This window comes from Syngnathoides biaculeatus, chromosome 16, assembly GCF_019802595.1.
Source record: "Syngnathoides biaculeatus isolate LvHL_M chromosome 16, ASM1980259v1, whole genome shotgun sequence".
NCBI lineage: Eukaryota > Metazoa > Chordata > Actinopteri > Syngnathiformes > Syngnathidae > Syngnathoides > Syngnathoides biaculeatus.
Window position 1 is genome coordinate 14,925,542 of NC_084655.1, and position 21,232 is coordinate 14,946,773.

At 42.1% G+C, this 21,232-nt stretch overlaps 1 protein-coding gene and 1 long non-coding RNA gene across 5 annotated transcripts in view; both read left to right on the forward strand.

Annotated features, from left to right (window-relative positions):
* The first annotated feature begins 348 nt into the window (after nt 1-348).
* On the forward strand, nt 349-19,315 carry rnf216 (ring finger protein 216). Of its 3 annotated transcripts, none has more exons than XM_061846403.1 (17): nt 349-507; nt 2,821-2,952; nt 3,093-3,226; nt 4,326-5,522; nt 5,613-5,689; nt 5,987-6,095; nt 7,078-7,239; nt 7,506-7,617; nt 7,722-7,855; nt 7,944-7,994; nt 8,102-8,239; nt 8,712-8,860; nt 9,552-9,630; nt 13,563-13,660; nt 15,025-15,247; nt 18,483-18,552; nt 18,636-19,315. In XM_061846403.1, the coding sequence occupies exons 2-17, from the start codon at nt 2,886-2,888 to the stop codon at nt 19,010-19,012; spliced, it is 3,177 nt and encodes a 1,058-aa protein (XP_061702387.1). In that variant the 5' UTR covers nt 349-507; nt 2,821-2,885; the 3' UTR covers nt 19,013-19,315. The 3 variants fall into 3 exon arrangements, with proteins under 3 accessions (XP_061702387.1, XP_061702386.1, XP_061702388.1); XM_061846402.1 differs by lacking the exon at nt 349-507 and adding an exon at nt 546-1,039; XM_061846404.1 differs by lacking the exon at nt 349-507 and adding an exon at nt 546-1,035.
* Nucleotides 19,316-20,656: 1,341 nt separating this feature from the next.
* Nucleotides 20,657-21,232, forward strand: part of LOC133514526 (uncharacterized) — a 34,816-nt gene continuing 34,240 nt past the window's right edge. For both annotated transcript variants that reach the window (XR_009798814.1, XR_009798813.1), the window contains exon 1: nt 20,657-20,738. This is a non-coding gene — a long non-coding RNA (uncharacterized LOC133514526). The remainder of the gene's footprint in view (nt 20,739-21,232) is intronic.

A 21,232-nucleotide genomic window follows, 5' to 3' on the forward strand; every position in this document is an offset into this window, starting at 1 on the left:
TTGATCTTCATATGAGAAGGCTATGTATTTCGGGATCTTGTTTTGAAACGAAGCCTCTCCCGTTCCCTTTAAAAACAAGTAACAACAAGCAATGTGCCCTGCGTCACTTTTCGTCAACTTCAGACTAACTTGGATTATTCTGAAAGTAATATTTTGATTGGTCCTTTTCCACTTAAGGAAAGTCTGAATGATGCATGCCATTCAAAATAGCCATTAAACGAAAACGTATGAAATAGGATGATCACATAAATTCTGTGAGGTTCATGGAGACACTGTGTAACAAAAATAAGGGGACTTTAAAAGACTCAGTGTTATAAATATTGGGAGAAAGGACGCTCGCGACTGAGAACTACATTTCCCAGGACGCCATGCCTGTCACCAGGCTTTGAACGCATGACGTCACTAACTTTCCCCGATGCTCTTGTTTTGGCAGCTTGTTTGGCTTTTCCGCGTACTATCAGTCATTAAAGAAGACGGCTGGTAATGGCATTCCTGCAAAAAGCAGCGGTATTGTCGTGTTCTGTTGTTTTTCTACCTAACGCGTCGGTCCTGTATTGAATGCGCTCGGTTTGAGACACTGTTTGTGACACTCATTTAGAAGTCTCCCAACTAGTTAACCGACTGGCTAGCTGGCTAGCTGGGCGAACTGATTAACGCTAGCTTAGCTGGCTACATTGCTTTTTCTTTTTAAGATTTGCGTGGAAATTATCCATTTGCTTTTCTTCACGTGTGCATTTCACGGCAGCTTCCTATGCACGAGAATACTCGGAAAACGCTAGCGCTAATGTCAAAATCATGATTAAGAATAATTGGGTTTAAATATTTCACCATTGTCAGCTATATGTCGTTGCCAGCTTTGATAGTCACTTCCGTTTAATCATGCAACATAGAGATTGCTATACTTTATTCCCTTAGTCTTTATGTTTTAAATTAAAGACCCAATCTCGACGGTCGACGTGTTTTTTTTTTTAATTGTTTTTCTTCTTCGTGTATTCTGAGCTCTTGAGGTTACTTTGAATGTGTACTCGTCAACTTGTAGGTATTGTATGTGTATCTTTTTTTCAAAGGTGAACTGGTTTACGCGAGACCGAGGTTATCGGATACATATTTTTTAAATACGGTTCCAGTGATAAAAGTATCGTTTTCTTGTGACAAATATTAAGTTAGTACTCCATAAAACCGTCAAAAAAAGCATCAATTTATGGTCAACGTCATAAGTAAAGTCATTGAGACTCGAGAATTTGTCTGACTTTTTTGTTGTTGTTGTTGTTGAACGCGAATTTCAAACTTTCAAATGCCTAGTATCAATGGAGAGCTTGCTAAACAGATTCACACATGTGAATATCATGGTAATTATTTTTAAGTGGTTAATGATTTAATTAGTTACTATGTGAAACAGTGGGTAAGTGTATGGAGGTGTGTGTACATGTATGCCCTAAGCGCACGTCTAAGGTGCTGAGAAAATAATACATTTTCATGACCTCAGTTACTTTATAAGGAGTTTCTCCGGGTTTCAGCTGCAATACACGAGCTGAAGCATTTTTGGTGGGAAAGTACTTTTGATTCAATATGACCAAACAACAACGCTAAAACAAGTTACCACGAGACTACAGCAAAAATGTCACATGCAAAGGTGACAGCATTGGACAGCATCTGTCTCTGATGTGGACATAGTGTGTTAGTGATCAAATTCATGAAATTGTCATGGCAGGTCAACAGTAATGTCACAATGGATCTGGCCAACTCTTGGTCCAAAAAAGTGTGTAAGTCCACCAATTTACTTAAAAATTTGGCAGACTTAATAGAAAAGTATCCAATAAATTCTGTGACAAGTATTTTTAAAATAAGGTTTCTCAGATAAAAGTTTTTGATTGTTGAGGGGTGGTTCAACTCTAAAATCAGGAAATGTCATTCTTTCAGTGAGGAACATTTCTCTTTTAAGAAATGAATCATTAATGGTGTATATAGGAAAGGAAAAAATGTGAATGGAAATATTCACTATTTTGCATTTGCTTTTATTTTTGCTCGGCTATTTGCAGTCATTTCAGCACTGTGAGTAAATCTTCTCAATTGCCTTACCTGGTTAAATATCCCTAGAGGCCAATTCACACTGCACCCGACCCCCATGGGAAACCTACCCAGGTTACCTCCTTTGGGCTGTGCCCGGCCAACAGGCGTACGCCTTCGCTTAGAACCCGACTTTCAGAAGTGGGGCCTCAGTGACCCACGTCCGGGCAAGGGAAACCTAGATCCGTTCATTTTGTTTTTTTGCTTCACCTGTAGGAATTCTTTTGCCCTGGGTGACTCTAATTTGTATTTCAAATTTGTTAGAAATATAAACACAAATTCCTTGACATGTATTTCTAAAACCAGATGACTCACAAAAGTTTTTCACAGGGTAGTTGTCGATTCTAGACTCAGAATATGTTGTCCTGGTCTTACAACGAATATAATTGTTTATTTGAGAAATTTCATTCATGATTAAAACTATGACACCTATTCTAAGGGGGAAAATACATGAACGCAGTGAAAACAGTTTCCGCTGCCAGTCACAATGTCCGATTGAGTAGTTCTTGACTGAGGACATTCGAGAACGATTCAGCAGCGGATATGGACTACGTCAAATTCTTGAGTTTTATGTCCAAAATATGCCAAATCAAAATTCACATTTAATTCACATTTAAATGAGATGCCAGCTTCCTCTCAAATTTTCCTCGTCTCTTGTTCACATTGATATTTATATCTTATATTAGTCAACCGTGTGTAGAATATTGTAGCTAGATTCTGGAAGCACCCCATTAATTTGTATGTTTGTTCTAGATGATGTAAATCAATCAGGGACTGTGTGCACCCCAATTTTGGGAGCTGGTGATTTGAGTATCATCATGGCAGATGGCTGTAATGATGACGATGTCATTCACCTAGCAAGTTTCAACATCCACCGGAGCCAAGGTAAATTGGCACAAAATAGCACATAGATGAAGGCATTTGAAAGAAATGTATCTGGAATTATAATTGTATTAATCATGCCATGCTGTGTCTTAATTGCCTATCCAAGATGTGTAACAATATTCATTAATGAATTTGTTTAGGCTCCAGGAGCCGTCAGAGGGAGCTCATCACTATTTCTGATGATTCGGATGAGGAGGCTGTCACTCTGTTACCCAGCAGTCCTGTTTTATTAGTTCCTTGTGATGATTCTGAAGATGATGTCAGCATACTCGAGGTGAGTGGAGAAACAATGCCGTGTTAAAGGACTTAACCATATTTACAGTATGCGGGGCTTCAAAGAAGCATGGAATGGGGGACATGCACTCGTTCATAAGGCCACCTTTATTTGACTCGACTAATGGTTGTAATGGCTGGGTTGCACGTGACACTGCGCTTGTCCATCAGGGTCCTTGACCACCATTGTTGCAGACAAGCAGTCAGCTGTCCATTGTCATCATGCCAGATTTTTGTCACGTCTATGGATGTTGAAATCGTGGAAACCAAGATATTGGGAAGCGATTTTTCCGTGTCCAAAGATTAAATTGCATGAAGGAGAAGATACAATGGAGTTATCAAAAAAACGGCCACAAAAGTGGCTTGCAAATATACGACGTACAGATCTGAACGAAACTCGAGTACACAATGCAAATGGTTATTTGAAAGTATGTTCTGATCATTTTGTAAGCGGTACGCATGTGTATTTCTACTGTCCGGATATTCTACTTCAGGGAAGTCTTTCAGATCCTTTGAAAGTACGTCCTTGTGGAGAGTATAGGGATCGATATCTTCGCAGAGTTTGATTTTCTGTACATATCTAGCTTTGGCGACATCATCGAATGAATTAAAGTAGACAGAAAACATCCACCGCTCGCCACTTACACATGGGTCTGTGGACGTTGCCATGGTGATGTCGTCTGCAACCCCTAGCTTGTCTGTAGAAATGGCGGCGATTATCACGTGATTGCAACCCAAGCATATCAACACTTATTTCCACTTTAGCAGACTTGTGGTCATTGGCGGTATTGCTTGTGGTCCCTCTTATGATATTAGAACAAATTAAGTGCTTTTATTGAATAACTGATTCACGTGACACCATCATCCGATTTTCAAAATTCTTGGTGCGTTGTACTCAGATTAAAGTTGCTATCTCAACTAGACTATATTTTGACAAACAGTAATTTTGAGGTCAAAGTTTTCACATTGCTATTAAAAGTGGGATGACAGTACGCTAGTGTCTTTTGGGGCACTACACACAACAAAATTATTATTGCTCCATTTAGCGTAATTGTATTTATCTTGAAATGGAATCTTTTCTGTGAACTCTGTCGTTGTAGCAACTAACTCCATCGCGGAGGCATTTAATACGGCCAGCAGCAAAGTGGAGTGGGGCCTCGGAGAACCTTAACGAAGTTGCCGCAAATTCTGGGGGACTGAGAAACCCATCTGCCCCTTCTACCTCCAGAGATGCTATTGCCCACTCGTCTGCAGTCAGCACATCCACAGTCAGACAACCAAAACTTAAAATAAACTCAGAGCGGGCAAAAGCCGGTACGTCACGAGAAATAAAATTGGAGGCCCGAACTGATTGTTCGACTCAAACCCGATCTACCTCCTCACATGCTCAAGCTGTCACAGTAGGAGCGTCTGAAGGTGCAGCGCATCTTCAGCCTAGCACATCTGTGCTGGGTTCCTCCAGAGGACATTTAGTGGCCAGACCCCAGGCGATTACATCTCACGGTGTTGTTTCAAAGACACTTCCTGCCTCCCCAACGACTCGACAAAAGGCATGTGACAGGACCAGCATTAAAGACAATCCTCAGGCAAGTACTTCATCTGCAGAGCCGCAGCCGAAAGCGAGCACATCTGCACAGCTTCAGCCATGCGTCTCGGCGACAGTAGTAGCCCATCCTTGCCAGGTGAATAATTTGAAGCCCCTAATCCTTCCACCACAACCAAGCATCCAAGCCTTCACTATGATCACACAGCCTCATAAACAGAACACACCCAAGACAACACCCCAGCCTGTCTTAAATCCCATGCATGGCAATCTTATTCAGATTGAACCCTTGACCCAGGTCCTGGCTCCAGCTCCAGCCCAAGCACCCCATGCCATTCAGGTGGCACCCATGACACACGCTGAAGTGCTAATAGCTGCAGCCCCTCAGAGGTTAGGACCTCCAGAGGCAGGCCACCAGATCATGTTAGGAAGTCAGTCAGCCGGGAAGACTGGTTCTAACCCCCAGCCACAGGGTGGCGCACCCACTGCATTTCCACAAACCCAGATCAATACCAATGTAAATCCCCCAGCTCGTCCATCTGCAGCAGCTTCGGTTCCCCACAACAGAATAGAGATTCATCACATTTTGGATTTAGACCCAAACCAAGGAAGGGTCAACCCAGTCCCCGGTCTCCTCGCATTCCGTCCTATTCCTGAGGACATTCCCAGAATAGAAGACGCGAGGCCCGGCCCCTCTCAGCCACAAGAGAACCCGGATCTCCAACACCACGTCAGAATCCTCATCACTAATGTCGTAAGTTGTAAAGCAGACCTCCTTTTTGACATTTTCTCTTGTTTGAAATTTGTGCCATAACTTTTGATCTCTCTCTCGCTTTCTCTCAAGTTGGATCTCTTCCCAAATGTCCAAGAAGATTATGTAGCAGAACTGATCCAAACAAACAATGTCAAAGACTTGAATGTGTGAGAAGCATTTTTTTCCCTCACTTATTCTGAAGTGATTTTCTGCTCTGCTAATTGTGAGAACACAAGGAGAACATTTGTTAGTGAATTTAGACAAATATCTGAATGTCAATGAAAGAACATGTTTGGATTATTTCATGATTGTGAGTGTCTGTTTTTTTGTTCATTGTATTTTATTGCATAGAATGGATTAATAATGTGGCTGCTACTTTTGCAAGATCATCCTTGTGCCTAATTATATAAAAGTGTGTAGCACACAGTCATGTTTATACACCCGCTTCCTCTTCTGTTTTCAAGTATCTGTAACCTGCTGTTGGAGAACCCAGAATATCCAAAGACAAGCAGTGCTGCAGACACAGTAGCGCCCACCAGTATTTTACTAGAGTCCGGAGACAATAACACCGAGGTAATGAACGCATGAAGCAGTTTGTCAGTGACCAAATATAAAATCAGATAGACAAAAATAAATTGGAAAAGATGGAAGTAGAAGGGTTTAAAAGGAGTAGGGAGACTTGCATGTTCATTATTGTTGCTCATTTTAATTTTGGGGGTCAAAGTGCTGGAAACCCCAACCTCACCTCCACACTTGGGCATCATGATAAAATCTGTACTCCTTCCATGTCACAGGGGTGTCCCCACAAAAACATTTCTTTTTAATTTAAATAGCCTGTGCTGTTCAGCTACATGGCCTTGCAAATTGGTGTATGTCTTTTGTGCTGGAACAGGTTTGCTGTTCAACAGAGAGGTTTGAAATCCAGCCTCTGGTTATAATTTTTAAAAATTATATTAATATTCTGATGTTAATTGAACATTAAACTAAATACGAAAAGGTTTTAGGGGACAGACAGACAGCTGAACAAGACGTCTTGAGGGTGCAAACCTCAGTGGGACACTAGTTACAATGTAGATATTTGAGCACACGTAACATGACAATGGTGTTTTTATTTGTGGATTTTGGGTGGAGGCACAAGGTGGGGACATGCAATACCTAACCAAGAGAACAAGATGAGAGAGTGTCTTCACACATATAAGGACCATTTAGCAATGTTAGTATGACTTGTTTTATTAGTGGTCCCAGCCCAACCAATTAAACCAATCAAACGTATGAGTTAATGAATACCATATCACATCCATGTTAGTCCACTGGTGTATGATGTACTGACCCGGCACATTGAGGAAAGGAGGGACTGGGAGGGGCAAGCCTGTCCAGCAGATGACCCAACCAGGGGGGTTCCACTCGCTCCTGAGGGGACACATGGCGGGCATATTCCGTCAAATGCAAGCCCATGTTGAGCGCTCGTCCTCGCTCATGATTGGCGAGGGCGCGGCCCCGCATCCAATATCAGTCAAATTGTACGGTGTATTTTAACCTTGATGTATCTTTTCAGGTAACTGAGGATTTGTTTGATTACGACAAGCTGGACCCTGTAGGTCCGGAGACGGTGATGCAGGCTGCAGACTTGCTCATGGCAGATTTCCGGATGATCAGCTGTCAGGACATTAAATGGGCCCTGAATGCCCTGAAAGGACACTATGCAATCACACGCAAGGTAATCATTACCTCCTACCCCTGCTCAATTCATGCACTGAAGTTTACCTCAGTTTAGAAAAGGTTAATTTTATTCAGCGAAAACCCCAGATTTTTTTTTTTTTTTAATTTGGGGCGGGGGCATTACGATTGTTTGCAACATCATAACAGCAAGTTTAATAAATGTACATGATTTCCTATTTTGTCCATTTTTACATATTCATCAAGGTAAATATTTGCATTTAAGTGCTTGTGGTTTCACTCTCTTGGACATGCTCTCTCTTCTAGGCCTTATTTGAAGCTCTGAAGAAGTTTCAAGAATCAAGTGACCCCTCAGGAAAGCGACGACGGAACAGAATGTCCACTGGGCGCTGCTGCATCGATTTCCATTTTGAGCATGGTGAGGGGTAAAAAGCTTTCTCTGGACTTTTGTATATGAGAATTGCTATAGAACCACAGAATAAGTGTGCATGTATCAAGGGTCTGTCGCCCTCTGTGCTGCAGGCCAGGTGAAGTTTGAGAAGAAGATGTACTTTTTGGAGAAGGGCCGACGTTATTGCAGAACGTATAGCAATTTGGAACCTTCTCTCCAAAAGGAGCTTACCTTCTTTCAACAGAAAGCCAAGGAATGGGCAGAGGTATTCTTCTAAACACCTTTCTTTTTGTCACATTACTCCATTGTTTTTTTTCCAATGCGATTCAAGATATTTCCTGTTCTCTTTCCAGCATGAGGACTTCCTCCTGGCACTGCAAGTCAATGAAGATGAATATAAGAAAGTAGGTTTGTTTCACTCTCCAGAAGATTACGTAACATATTTCTGTTTGATTGTTCTACTAGTGTGGAATAAGAGAAGTTCCTTTCCTGATCATTCCTGTTTGTCCAGGATGGCCAGCTGATTGAGTGTGGCTGTTGCTACGGAGAGTTTGCCTTCGAGAAAATGACGCAGTGTTCAGACGGTCACCTGTTCTGTAAAGAGTGCCTCGTCAAATATGCTCAAGAGGCAGTGTTTGGCTCCGGAAAGGTAAGCCAATAAGCAATAGTTGCTGGGTCCAAATTACCCAAAGATATGTACTACTTCAATTCACTCTGGACTTTAAAATGAACTGAACTAAATAATGGCCCGTTTATCCATTTTTCATAGTTTACTCATTTGACCTGTTTGATTGTATGCTGGGCACAAAGAATTTGTTCAGCACTTGTCATCTGAAAAATCAGAGTGGTGCTTGGACAATCTTAAGAGTTTAATAGCCTTTTAAAAATGAAATTTGATTTTCAAAAATTAGGGCCTTTGGTGGTATTCTAAATTACATTTAATCTTTAAATTTAATTAGTAGTCTTAAATATGCCATAGTTGTCCTATTGTGTCAAACCAGTGACGAAAATCTAATTGAAATGCTGTTCTCACTTGTGCTTAAGTGCTATTTGTAGTGAAAGCAAACGTAATTCAAGTAAAAGATCTGTCAATTTCTGTATTTGTGTGTACTTTTTTGCAGTCAGAGCTGAGCTGCATGGAAGCCGGCTGCCTTTGTTCTTACCCAGTCTGTGAACTGGAGAAGGTCCTACCAGAAAACATCCTTTGCAAATATTACGAGAGGCAGGCGGAGGAGGCCATTGCTGCCACTTGCGCGGATGAACTAGTTCGGTAAGCCTGTGTCTGTGCCTTCACGTTTATCGGCTCAGGCTTAATTTATTGAAATGTACCTTTATGGAGGTTATGCTGAGGGAGAAATTGATTTGACTATTAGATATTAAAGCTGCCGTTCCAATGCAGGCTGTGATGGCTATGCGTGTATAGCAGGGTAGGGCTTTGTTGCAATCTATATAGTGCTGCTAAGAAAGAAGAGACATAATATTAGACACATTAGCATGCATTTATGAGAATTTGAACTTTTGAATGTATGGTGAATCGCCTCATTATAGTGAATCAAACTAACAAGAATTCAACCATGATATTTGAGTCGAATGATCGCAATTCTGATAATTGTCCTTGTTGCCGTAGAAATGGGTAAACAGCACTATATAAGACATTAAAGCAGCGGCTCCCAAACTTTATGGGGTGTGCCCCCCCTTTCTGGTGTTGAAATATTCAGTGCTTCCCCCAGTTTGAAATTTTTCCAGGGGGTGAACACTCCCTTAAAGTATCTTGTGCTTTTACCTACAATATGGCAAAATATGGTGTTGATCCTGTATATCCTACTTTGAGGTAACACATTTAGTGAAGTGCAATAACATTGATGCAAAGTAGCAACCTTTTAAGTTGACTTGTTGGATTTGGACTGCATCATTTTAGATAAAATTGTGGTTTGAATGTTAAAACATCTCCCATCTCCCAGGTGTCCCTTCTGCAACTTTCCAGCCTTGCTGGACAAAGATATGTGTCTTTTTAGCTGCCCCAACCCTCGCTGCCGCAAGGTTAGTCCTCTCTTTTTCATTTTTACCATGTATGGGGTACAGCTCAATCAACTAAAACATGATATAAAATTTCATTTATTTCAGTACGTGTACAATAGATTCATTGAACATGGGAAAATACTTTTCAGAGGGCAATTTCCTGATAAGTTTCTACATTAAAGATCATTTACATTGTTTGATTGTTACGTAATATTTTAGTTTGTAGAGACGGTGAATTTAGGGTAGTCGTGCTATATGCTATAATCAAAATTATATTTAAAAATAATGTAATATTTTACTGGTAGAGTGTTTAGTGCATCTCTAAAACGAGTTCCACTTTTTGAATTAAAACTAGTAATCTAAATTCAACTTTTGAGACTTTTCTAATTTATTGAAATGTACCTGTATGGAGGTTATACTGACCCCGAAGTCGGAGTAATAAGATATTAGTGGTTCATTTCATTCAATAGAAAATACCGGCTCTTGCTCAGGCTGTAACATTGTCTCAGCCATCAAGAAGAATTATTGACATGAAGTAGGCCGACAACACAAATTTTTTTTGGGTCCAAATTCACTGATAGTGAGTGGTCCAACAAGAATCATGACGGGTGGAGAGGTCACCCAATGTGTGAGAGCAAGGATTGACGAGGACCAGAGGGGTTCCATCTGGAGAGGTCCCTTCTTCTTATCACAGCCTCCTCCCACTGTTTAAGGAATGCTGGGGTGTGAGGGATGGTAGGGGGGCAATGTATTTCAGTCTCTAAATCACCTTTATCAGCAGAAAATGCATACCAACACACATAGTCCTCCCATTTGTAAACTGTAACCTTTTACTTTCCGCAGAGCACGCCATAACTCGCTACCCCCTTTATTTTGTCTTTGCCTTTTTTTTTTTTTTTTTTTCCCACCTCAACCAAATAAGTTCTTGTGCGACTGCATTGAAGTGAAAGTTTGTTGCTGGACTCACATGTCCGAATTGCTGTTTTTAACTTCCTTTGGCGGGGCGAGTTCCCGATTGTTGCAAAAGTCTGGAGACACCCTCTGCATTCTTACCTCCTCACTCTGGACTGCTTGTCCTCTTGCCATTTGTTCTGACATTTGAAGAGCAAATTCCTCACCTAATGATGGACTACAGCTTCAGTTTTGCCAGCTCGTTGCTGTACCTGTCCAACATCAGATTTTGATGTCGAAAGCCGTGGATTTTTACTTCTTACGTGATAACATATAGAATGCAGAGTATCTTGAAAGCTTAAAGCCCTACATCTCAAGACTTCACCCTGAAACTGGGTAACTGAAGAAACTGTAATAAGATGCACAAGCAATTTACAAAATAATACGATTGTGGATTGACAGATGTAAATATTGTCTGACAGCATTGCAAATAAATACTTATGAATTGACATATTGAGCCGCAAAAAATAATGTACTTCACAATAATAAGAGGCGGCACCATGGACGACTGGTTAGCGCATCTGCCTCACAGTTCTGAAGACCAGTGTTCAAATCCAGTCTCACCTGTGTGGACTTTGCATGTTCTTCCCGTCCCTGTGCGGGTTTTCTCTGGGTACTCCATTTTTTTCCTTCTCATATCCCCAAAACACACATTGTAGTTCAATTGAAGACTCTAAATTGCCTCTATGTGTGAGTGCGGGTGGTTTGTTGTTTATATGCGACACCAGTTCAGGATGTACCATGCCTCTTGCCCAGAGTCAGCTGGGATAGGCTCCAGCATGCCCTAGTGAGGATAGGCAGTATTGAAAATTGATGGAAGCACAATAATGCGAATATTTTACTTAGAATTTAGGATAACATTTGTGTTAAAGAGCTTATTCCTACTGGTGTACAGTATTATCCCTCCCAAACGTAAAGTATCAATATTTAACGCAGTTCCGGCATAAAGCTTCCATTCGGTGGTTGTGTCATATATTTGTGTTTAACAATGTATACACAAAAATACTAACCAAAGACATAATGTGGAAAGACGATGCTCTCCAGGGAGCATGGTAGTTGTGGTTGCACACTAGGTTATTTAAAGACAAAGTCCAGAGCGTACACCACATTTTGCCCAAAGTCCCCTGGGCTCGACTTCTGCTCACCACCGTCGACCGGTATAGGAAACGTATGAATAAAATTAAAGTGCGCTCTTTTATTCTTGTGCAATTCCACATTTGAAGCCGAAGGTGGAGTCCTTTACTCTTCGAATGAACAATGTGTGCTCATAGCCCAACAGTCTGTCTGCACCATGCACTCTTAGTTACGCTTGGGTACGGACCCAAGACAGTCGTACCTTATTTAAACTCAGGCACACGCCCAAGATCCTTTTCTACGTGTAATATGTCCGCAACCTGAAAGGGTCTTTGTGGGCCTCCTGCTGAAAACTCATGTGCAACTAAGACCATTATTAAACTTGGCTAGTGGAGTATATTTTTATTTTTTTATTCAATTTCACAGTTAGTCATTGCAAAGCAGGCCCCATGGTCTACAGTTGTGACCAGGGCGGGGCCTTATTATGTAATTGACGCACTTCCAAAAGTCCGCCCACCTTCCGCTTCCTGGAATGCTTCATCATTGGCAGGCTCTTCTCGCCACACCCCTCAAACTAGTTTGCCATTGGCTGAGAGAACTTCCTCCGACGTTTCAAATGTGGTTCACATCAAGTTTGACCCCTATTCTCCTCCCCCTCTGTCCCGCCTTTTCCTGCTCTTGTTTAATGTATTCCACATGTGCTTATGAGCACATCTGAAAAAGCGTGTTCCTGGCCAGCATATGATTTCCCCATAGTGAATGTAGGCCAGTAGAAAATTCTGTCTGACAACGGCGACATATTTTCTGTTTTAATGTAGTAACGTCACTGCCGTCGCATTTCAAATGTAATATTTTGTCTGAACCATATTTCCTCCCTATGACCTGTCGTCTGTTATCCCAACCGCATAGAAAAAAATCCCCCACCTCATATCACGGCTTAATGCAGACCCCACCCCTATCAGAACCTCTGCAAAATGCCTCACACCACCTTATAAGGTAATGTGCAGACAAAAGAGTGGAAGTAATGGAGAGAGAGAGGCAGCAAAGGCATGCTATGAATGAAGGAGGGGAGAACCACAGGGTTGGTGCGTAATGACAAGTTACCACAGGAGGGACGGATGCTCAGGAGGGGCATAAGCGGAGGCTTGAAAGTACAGATGTGGGGCACATTTGGAGAATGTGTTCTTTGTGTGTGTGTGTGTGTGTTGTGTGTGTGTGTCTGCTTTTAAGCAGCCATGCTTCCTGGTCAACATAGCCGAACAGTAGGGGGCGATGGTCCACCACACTCTGCACCCCTTTGTTAGCCACTCTTTTTATGTGAAGCACATTTCTGCATCCTGTCACCTTTTTATGTTTTCAATATTTCATGAACAAACACTCGTCTGACTGTTAAACGTATCCTTCCATCACACTTTCTCAGAAAAAAAATAGTTTGATCACCTTTTCATGGGCTTTCCAAAGCAACCTTTAAATTCCACCCCAGATTGTCCCCCACAGGGGAGAATCGTTGAATCACGGGCTGTCCGCAAAGTACGCGTCTTCGCTGCATACCATCTTAAGGTTCCTGCCTTTTTCTTTGTCCTCCGTCTGACCTTGGCAGAAAGACCACAGACACGCAACCCCCCACCCCCAGCTAAATATTCAATGTTAGATGAGTGATGAGTCAAATATTGATGATGCCTGCCTCCACTTTGCTATGGGTTAGCATTAGCTTTCATGCGAAGCTATAATGTGTATATGCTGGAGCTGAAGCTCTGAGGATGGGTTTGCAGTTTCTAGGCAACCAGACAACTGCTAAAAGAGCAAATCCAGCCTCACCCATGCTTGCACTCCGCAGAGCCACACCTTGGTGTGTCTGCAGCGCAGGCGGATATTCTATTCTGGTTTTATGATTCGTATTCAACAATTGTCTCTTTCTCAATATATAGGAAAGCTGTCGAAAATGCCACGTGCAGTGGAAGAAGCATGTGGGGAAGACGTGCGAGCAAGTCCTGGAAAAGGATGAGATCCGCATGAGGGTGCTCATGTAAGTGGAAACCGGATTCCCATCGATTTAAAATGAATAAATAAATAAATATATGCCCTCTCCAGTCTTATTCAACCACAATCCTGTCCCCTCTACACACCGGAGGATGCCCGGTCAACTGCTCCGTTTGCCGGACAACCCTACGGGAAGCAAAGGGCCTGTCTGCTTCCCGTGGGCCCGCTAGGCAGTACTTCCTGTTTTGAGACATTGAGCAGATCTTTCTACTTCCTGGTTATGACAGGGACGGGAAGTGCCCTGGTAGAAAGATCAGTCAACTTTATCTTTGAGACTAGTATAAATTTCAACACATACATTAGCCATCAAAGTGCTAAGGTCACTGAGATAAAAGGTAACCAGAAGTTGTTGGGTTTTTTTTTCAACTGCATTAATGTCTACAATTTATTTTTCATCGTTCTCCTCATTGAAAAAGAAAAAAAATTCTTTGCAACTTAAAGGCATTTCTGAGATGGATAGATATCGGGACAGCACCTTTTGTTTGAAGCAACCTACTTTTCCAAGTGAGCAAAAGGATTGTAACAAATATTAAGTGCACTTAAAGTTAAGACTTTTTTATATATAATAATGCTAATGTATATAATAATAATGGAATATTTGGTGGAAATGGCTGTGTGGAACCCTTACTTACCCCTCTTTTCAAGTGAGCAAAAGTATTAGGGTGGACATTATTAGATTAAATTCAAGTGAATATCATTTAATGATTGGTGCCATAACCCTTACTTGCATTGGATTCTTCATTTGAAATGCTTCTCCAGGCCTCTTGTTTATGGTGGTTTCTCCCTTCAGTCGCCTCCTCAGGAAGTAAAGTGCATGCTCTATTGAGTTATGGTCTAGTGATTGACTTGGCTAATCTGAGGGCTTTCACTTTTTTTCCCCTGATGCAGTCTTTTTTGTTGTGTTGGCAGTGTGTTTGGGGTCATTGTTTTGCTGTGTGATGCTTAGTTTGGATGCATTTTTTTCAGAAAAAACATTTTTCAAGATTTCAGAATTCATTCTGCTGCTACCATCATGAATTACATCATTAAATATTAGTAAACCTGTTCCAGAAGCAGTCATGCAAGCCCAAGCTACAACATTACCTCCCCCATTGCTTCACAGAGGAACTTGTGTGTTTTGGATCATGAGCGGATCCATTGTTGTTCCATACTTTGACCTTTCCATCACTTTGGTAGAGGTTGATCCTGCTCTCAGCAGTCCATAAAACTTTGTTCCAAAAGCTTTGTGGCTCTTCTCCGTACAACCATGGAAAATCCAATCTGGCCTTCCGATTCTTTTTGCTGATGGGCACTGGGCGTGTTTGTTATTTTTTAATTTTATTTACAGTGTCCTCTTTCTTTTGTGCTCAGTGAGGAGCGCATGACGGCTGCCCGGGTGAGGAAGTGCGTCAAGTGCGGGATGGGCCTGGTCAAGTCGGAGGGCTGCAACCGCATGTCGTGTCGCTGCGGCAGCTGCATGTGCTACCTCTGCCGAGAGGCTATCACCGGGTACAACCACTTCTGCCAGCACGCTCGCTCGCCGGGGGCTCCCTGCCGACACTGCCGCAAGTGTTCCCTCTGGACTGATCCCACGGTACACACACACACAAAATATCTTTCTCTTTTGAGAACTATGAATTCCAGCATTGGGCCCCAACCACTGGGCTGCAGACCAGCACAATGCACTACTAAAGGTGTGCTACCATAAGCTAGGAAAATGAATAAAAACATTTTAAAGAGAGCTTTTCCAGAAAGGGGGAAAAGGTCAAGCGATGAGACAGAAGGCGAGCCTACAACTTACAAGAAAAAGATGCATTAAAGATTACCGTAATTTCCTGCCTCCAAGCCGTGACTTTTTTCACACGCTCTCATCCCTGCAGTTTATGTGGCGATGTGACATTAGCGTTAGCATTAGCGCACCTGGTTATAAGCCGCTGTACACAGAAAGAGTTTAACGCTACCATTAACGTGATGCTAGCGTTAGTGTGGTGCTCGCGTTAAACTCTTTGTGTACCGATGCGTATAACCAGGTGCGCTCTGTAGGCCAGGAATTACGGTATATCAATAATCCTATATAAAGTATCACTACCGTTGATTCTCAATCACCATGCCCACCATGTATAATATGTTGATGATAAATGTGATTTATAGTATGATGATTGTTCTTGGAATTGGTAGCTGGCAACCAGTTCAAGGTGTACCCCGCCTTTTGCCCTGAGTCAGCGAGGATGGACTCCCACCGTGACCATAGTGAGGATAAGTGGGATAGAAAGTGGATGGACTGATGGTCGTCATTGTCTTTTCCTTTCGGCTTGTCCCATGAGCGGCAACCATTTTGGGCTGAAAACCTACCATTCATCTCATTTATAAATCTTAGATGATTAATAGACATCTAAAAGTGTCTAAAAAAATCGCTTACAGAACCTCCTCTGTAATTTTTGGCAAAGTTTGCTAAACATTAGTTCCAGCAGCGCAAACATGTTTCCAGCGGGATTTTGTATGCCGGCGGGGATTCGAAGCACAAATTTTGCATGGACTAATTTTCAAAGTTGACTTAGCGATTCATTTGGATTTTTTTTCCTCCCCTAACTGGAGAAGTCGCATTCTTTGTAATTGTGGTCCATGGCACGAAAAGGTTTGAGACTGCAAAATTGCGTGACCTCGTCTTAGTGTTCTGGCTTGTTCTGTTGCCTTTGTATACATTCTATTAATGTTCATCCAGTTCCAGCATCAAATACATGCACAAACTCCCCACACTCTTTGACCCGGACCATCTGGCCCCTGTGGAGGCCCACAGTGACCTGGCTACAGTACGGCTGGCAACCAGGTAGAACTAATTAACGCTTGTCCACCACATAAGCTACTGTGAGCTTCTCCTGAAGACGCCGCCAAGAAATGACAAAATACTTTCAAGAAGGCTTGGCAAGAGGAAAACCTAAAGACCATGACGCTTAACTGTGTAACTTCTTTTTTTAAACTTTATAGATAACTATTAATGTGTAAATTGTATTAAGGTGAAGAATAAGGGTTTACCGTAATTTCCGTCTTACAGAGCTCACAGGATTAAACCTCACCTAGTACATGTGTCAAGGAAATACCATTTGGTACATAGATAAACCGCGAGTGTCCACATTAAAACCCACATTGAAACACAAGATATTTACAAAGAAAGACAGTACACAGAGAGAATTTTCAAAGTTTTAATACCTTAGCTTAACAGCAACAACAAGGTAGCATACCGGTAAAAGTCAAATCCTTGGCACACATATTCCGCTGGTCTCACTCTTACCTTTTCCGCACGAGGGCCCCCTTGCGGCCGTTAGAAAAAATGCACAAATTAGCTGCAGGGTTGAAAGCGTGTGGGGGGAAAAAAGTCGGGTCTTATAGGCCGGAAATTATGATAATTGTTTTGGAGTCTAAATTTGACCAGCATTAACTAGGGCTGGGAGATTGGAGTCCAGCTCGTTAGCGAAAGCACAGTCAATAACTTTGTGAATGTTTTAACTCCCGAATGAGTTATCTTATTCAACAAAAAGCAACTGCTTTTAATTTATGCTAAGAAAAAACACATCATGAGTGGATTTATTTTTTTTTTTTTTGTGTGTGTATGCGCCGTATGATATTATACCCGTCATGCCAAGGGAGCAATTGAGGGTGTGGTGTCTTGCACCGCAGCTGTTGCTCAGCGGAATGTTGGGGGTGGATGCTACGTTGCTGCATCCTCTCAAACTCTGCCTAGCAGACGTTTTTATTTATTTTCGCACACATTCTTTTGCCATTTGGTGACTTGGTCCCCAGGATGACAGGATTTTAACTTCAAAGCCACGCACGGGTGCCTAACCATCTGTGGTAAAGTACGTAAATATTGTTAACTGATGGAATACAGTCTTACCATGAGGAGTTATAACAACTTGAAATCCATAACAGGTGATTTGGGTAGAGAGAAGATGGTTTTCTTTCAATCGCTTAATTGAACAAGTGGTTAAAAAAAAAGTAATAATACATTGTACGTGACACAATGATGACTGCTTGGTCCACTACTTGGTGGATTTTGTCCATTGCGAGGGTGGTACGGAATGTAGCCCCGGAGATAACCGAGGATTACAAATTTTCTTAAATTTCCTTTTAAAAATGTTATTGTGGCGGGACAGTGGCGAACTGGTTACCAAATCTACCGCACAGTTCTGATGACCCAGGTTCAAATCCGGCCTCTTGTGTGTGGAGTTTGCATGTTCTCCCTATGACTGCATGGGTTTTCGCCAAGTACTCCGGTTTCCTCCCACATTCCAAAAAACATTTTTGGTACGTTAATTGAAGACCCTAAATTGCCCCTAGGTGTGATTGTGAGTGTGACTGTTTGTTTCTACACGTGCCCTGGGATTGGCTGGCAACCAGTTCAGGGTGCACTCCTCCTCTTGCCCAAAGATAACTCTGTATAGGCTCCAGCACGCCCGTGACACTAGTGTGGGTAAGTGGTACAGAAAATGAATATTTTTGTTAAGAACTATAATCATTTATGCGAAAACACTGACCATGTCAATGATTTCTCACAATCATTAGAAAATTTACATCAATAAGCAAAACTTGATGAATCTCTGTTTATATTTTTTAATGATGTTTACAACATTCTTAAATCATCACTGGTGAGCTACTTCTTGAACGGTTCTGGAGACTACTCACGGGGTTCTTGGCGGTTATGGGCACCACGTTGGTGACACTTGCTGTTATGGCGTTTCCCCATCCAGCCAACCAGAACAAACTGATTGTGACTCAAGAGACGTACACTTGGCTGACTTAGTAACGTTGCGCCTGTGTTTGTGGTCCTTCAGCTGGATGATGAGCGAAACATTCAGGAGATCCAGAAGGAGGGCGAAGTGCAGCTGAATAAGAAGTTTGCAGGTGAGCTTTTGGTCGGTTATTCTACGTGAACAACTCGAACCTTTTGTTGTAACCCAACCCCCCCCCCCCCCTTCTTTGCTCAGATAATTTGGAAAAGCGAGTCGGCCCGCCCCCAGAGGACATCCACAAGAGCAAGTACCCACGTGTGGGTCCGCCCCCAGAAAACCCCCCTCCCCCGGTCCCCCGCCATCCCCAAGCAGTGCAAGCCCCACTCTTTGTGCCCCCTCGCGCCCATTACCCTCCTGCCCTACCCCAACGGCGACTCTTCATGATGCCGTTGCCCCAGGCGCCCTACGTGCCCCCACTGCCAAACCTGCTCCCACTGAACAACAACAACCATCATCACCACCACCACCACAACAATAACAATCGGCACGGCGACCGTCACCCTCTAAACATGGACATGTTTGACATGCCCATGCACTATGGGCCCGCCCACCGCTTCTTCGGACCCTTATAACACACATTCGCGTGAGGTTGTTTTGTCCGTTCAGTTCCAACCAACGCATTCACTCGAGACCCGCTGTCGTTACTGTTCATCTTTTTCTCCGTGTTCCTCCTTTTTTCCAACCCTCATCCGTTCATCTGGTCTGTTTAAAAAAAAAAAAAAAAACAACAACAACAAAATGTTGTAAAAGCATTGTTAAATTTCCACTTTATATGTAATATTTCTGACAAAAAAAGTTGAACATTCCTGTTAGTATGGCTTTGGAAAAGTGTGTGAAGACTCAAATTTTCTAATAAAGCTTTTTAATCACATTTCCATGCTTGTCATACAAGTCCATCATTTCAAGGTTTGACTTTTTTTTTTTTTACAGTGAACATTTATGCGCACGGCGGATGACTGGTTGTCACCAGACTCCTACGCTCACGTGCGTTGCATCTGGCCACGTGGTCCCAATGCGTCACTTGACGCGCAATCAACAATAATTGAAAAATTGACGGGCTTCGCCCAAAGTGAGCTTTGATAGGCTCCAGCTAACCTGCGACCAAATGAGGGAAAGCAGGATGGAAAAATGAATGGCTGTAATATGCAATTGCGGAAAACAATATCGGACGAGGGGCGATTACAGGACAAATAAGAAAAAAAAAAAAACAAATGAAAGGACGGGGTATTGTTTGTTGGTTCCCTGGACTTGGCCCAGACTCTCTTCAGGCACCCGCAAAAATAACTGACACATGGGAAAAAGCGCGCCAATCGCATGACGAACCAGTAGCATTATGGTGACGCCCCGAGAGTGGACTCCTTTGTTCGGCCAAGTGTGCTGCAAGTGTGACGAATCGCACTAGCGTCTCGTGTGTGTAGAAAGACAATAAAAGCAGCATGGGCAAGCTTCTTCCTGGTTTTAGTCGCAGATGCTACACTTGGAGTAGTTCCTCATATCTCCATCGGGTTGGACAACAAGTATTAGCCAGTGAACATTTATTCGATGCCCTTCTACTTTTTGTGTACTAGTACCCTTCTGGTTCTCACTTGCAAGACAATTAGACACACTAGAACACAGGTGTCAAACTGAAGGCCGGGTGGCCAAATCCAACCCGCCACATGATTTTATGTGGCCCGTGAAGGCAAATCATGTATATCAACTTCTATGATTCTTGTTCAAATGTGTACCCAAATTTCAAACTGTCACATCATAAATCATAATGCTGAGGTATTGCAAGCGTTTTTCCGTTACCAAACCTCAACAATAGATGAGAAACCCATTACCCTTGATTTCTGATTCCAAAAGTAATTCATTCATTTCACGTTTCAGTATGTTGAGGCGATAAACAATTTTTTATGGTTTCACCGCCATAACGGCCCTCTTGAGGGGAAACCCGAACCACAATGTGGCCCGCGACAAAAATGAGTTTGACACCCCTGCACTAGAACGACTATTGCATGTTCATTAATTAAGGAAATGCTGCTGGTTTTGCCAGACACATAATATTTTTACTAAAGATTTAGTATTTCAGTGCTATAGGGCTTTGAAAAAAAAAAGAAAAAAAGATTAAGTCGAATACAAAATTGGTCCACCCATAAAAATATGCCTCGAGGCAATAAAAAAAATACCAATAAAAGCATGTGTCCGTCGCCCGGAACTATATGGCTACTGTCACTGTTTGCCACTACGACAATTAATGTGGACGGACGCACCTTTGCGGCAGGTGAAAAAATTACCAAAAAGGACAGAAGAACGTCTGTAAGTGATTTTAAGGACATTATTAAATGAGTAATATACATATAATATTATGTACTGGTGAGCTGAATTGTAGTTTGCGTTTTTTTGTGACTGTAATTGTAATGCTAATATATGTATTTTTAAAATCAGATTCTGTACACCATACACTCAGTACCAACATATATGTAGTTTAATAATAAAAGTCCAGCCGGCATAAATGAGAAAATGCTAATATATATATATATATATATATATATATATATATATATATATATTATATAAAATGGGGGAGGTTACTTGAGTCCTGAATAAAAAATAAATTGGTTGATTCTAGAAAGATTCACTAGTGACAGCCCTATACTACTAGTAGGGAGCGGATATCAACTGATAGGGTTTTGCTCGACAATTAACATGTTTTACCAACGTGTTGTCATTCTACTAGTGTGGAGAAATATCATACAGTGGTTAGTAGTGGTAGAGTGTCATTTTGCCATACAGTATTGGAAGGCAGTACT

Coding starts and splice junctions, on each gene's coding strand:
- rnf216 (XM_061846402.1), top strand. CDS start 1,018: ATGTGTACTCGTCAACTTGTAG. Junction 5,523..5,612: donor GAATCCTCATCACTAATGTC/GTAAGTTGTAAA, acceptor CTTTCTCTCAAG/TTGGATCTCTTCCCAAATGT. Junction 15,248..18,482: donor CCCTCTGGACTGATCCCACG/GTACACACACAC, acceptor GTGGTCCTTCAG/CTGGATGATGAGCGAAACAT.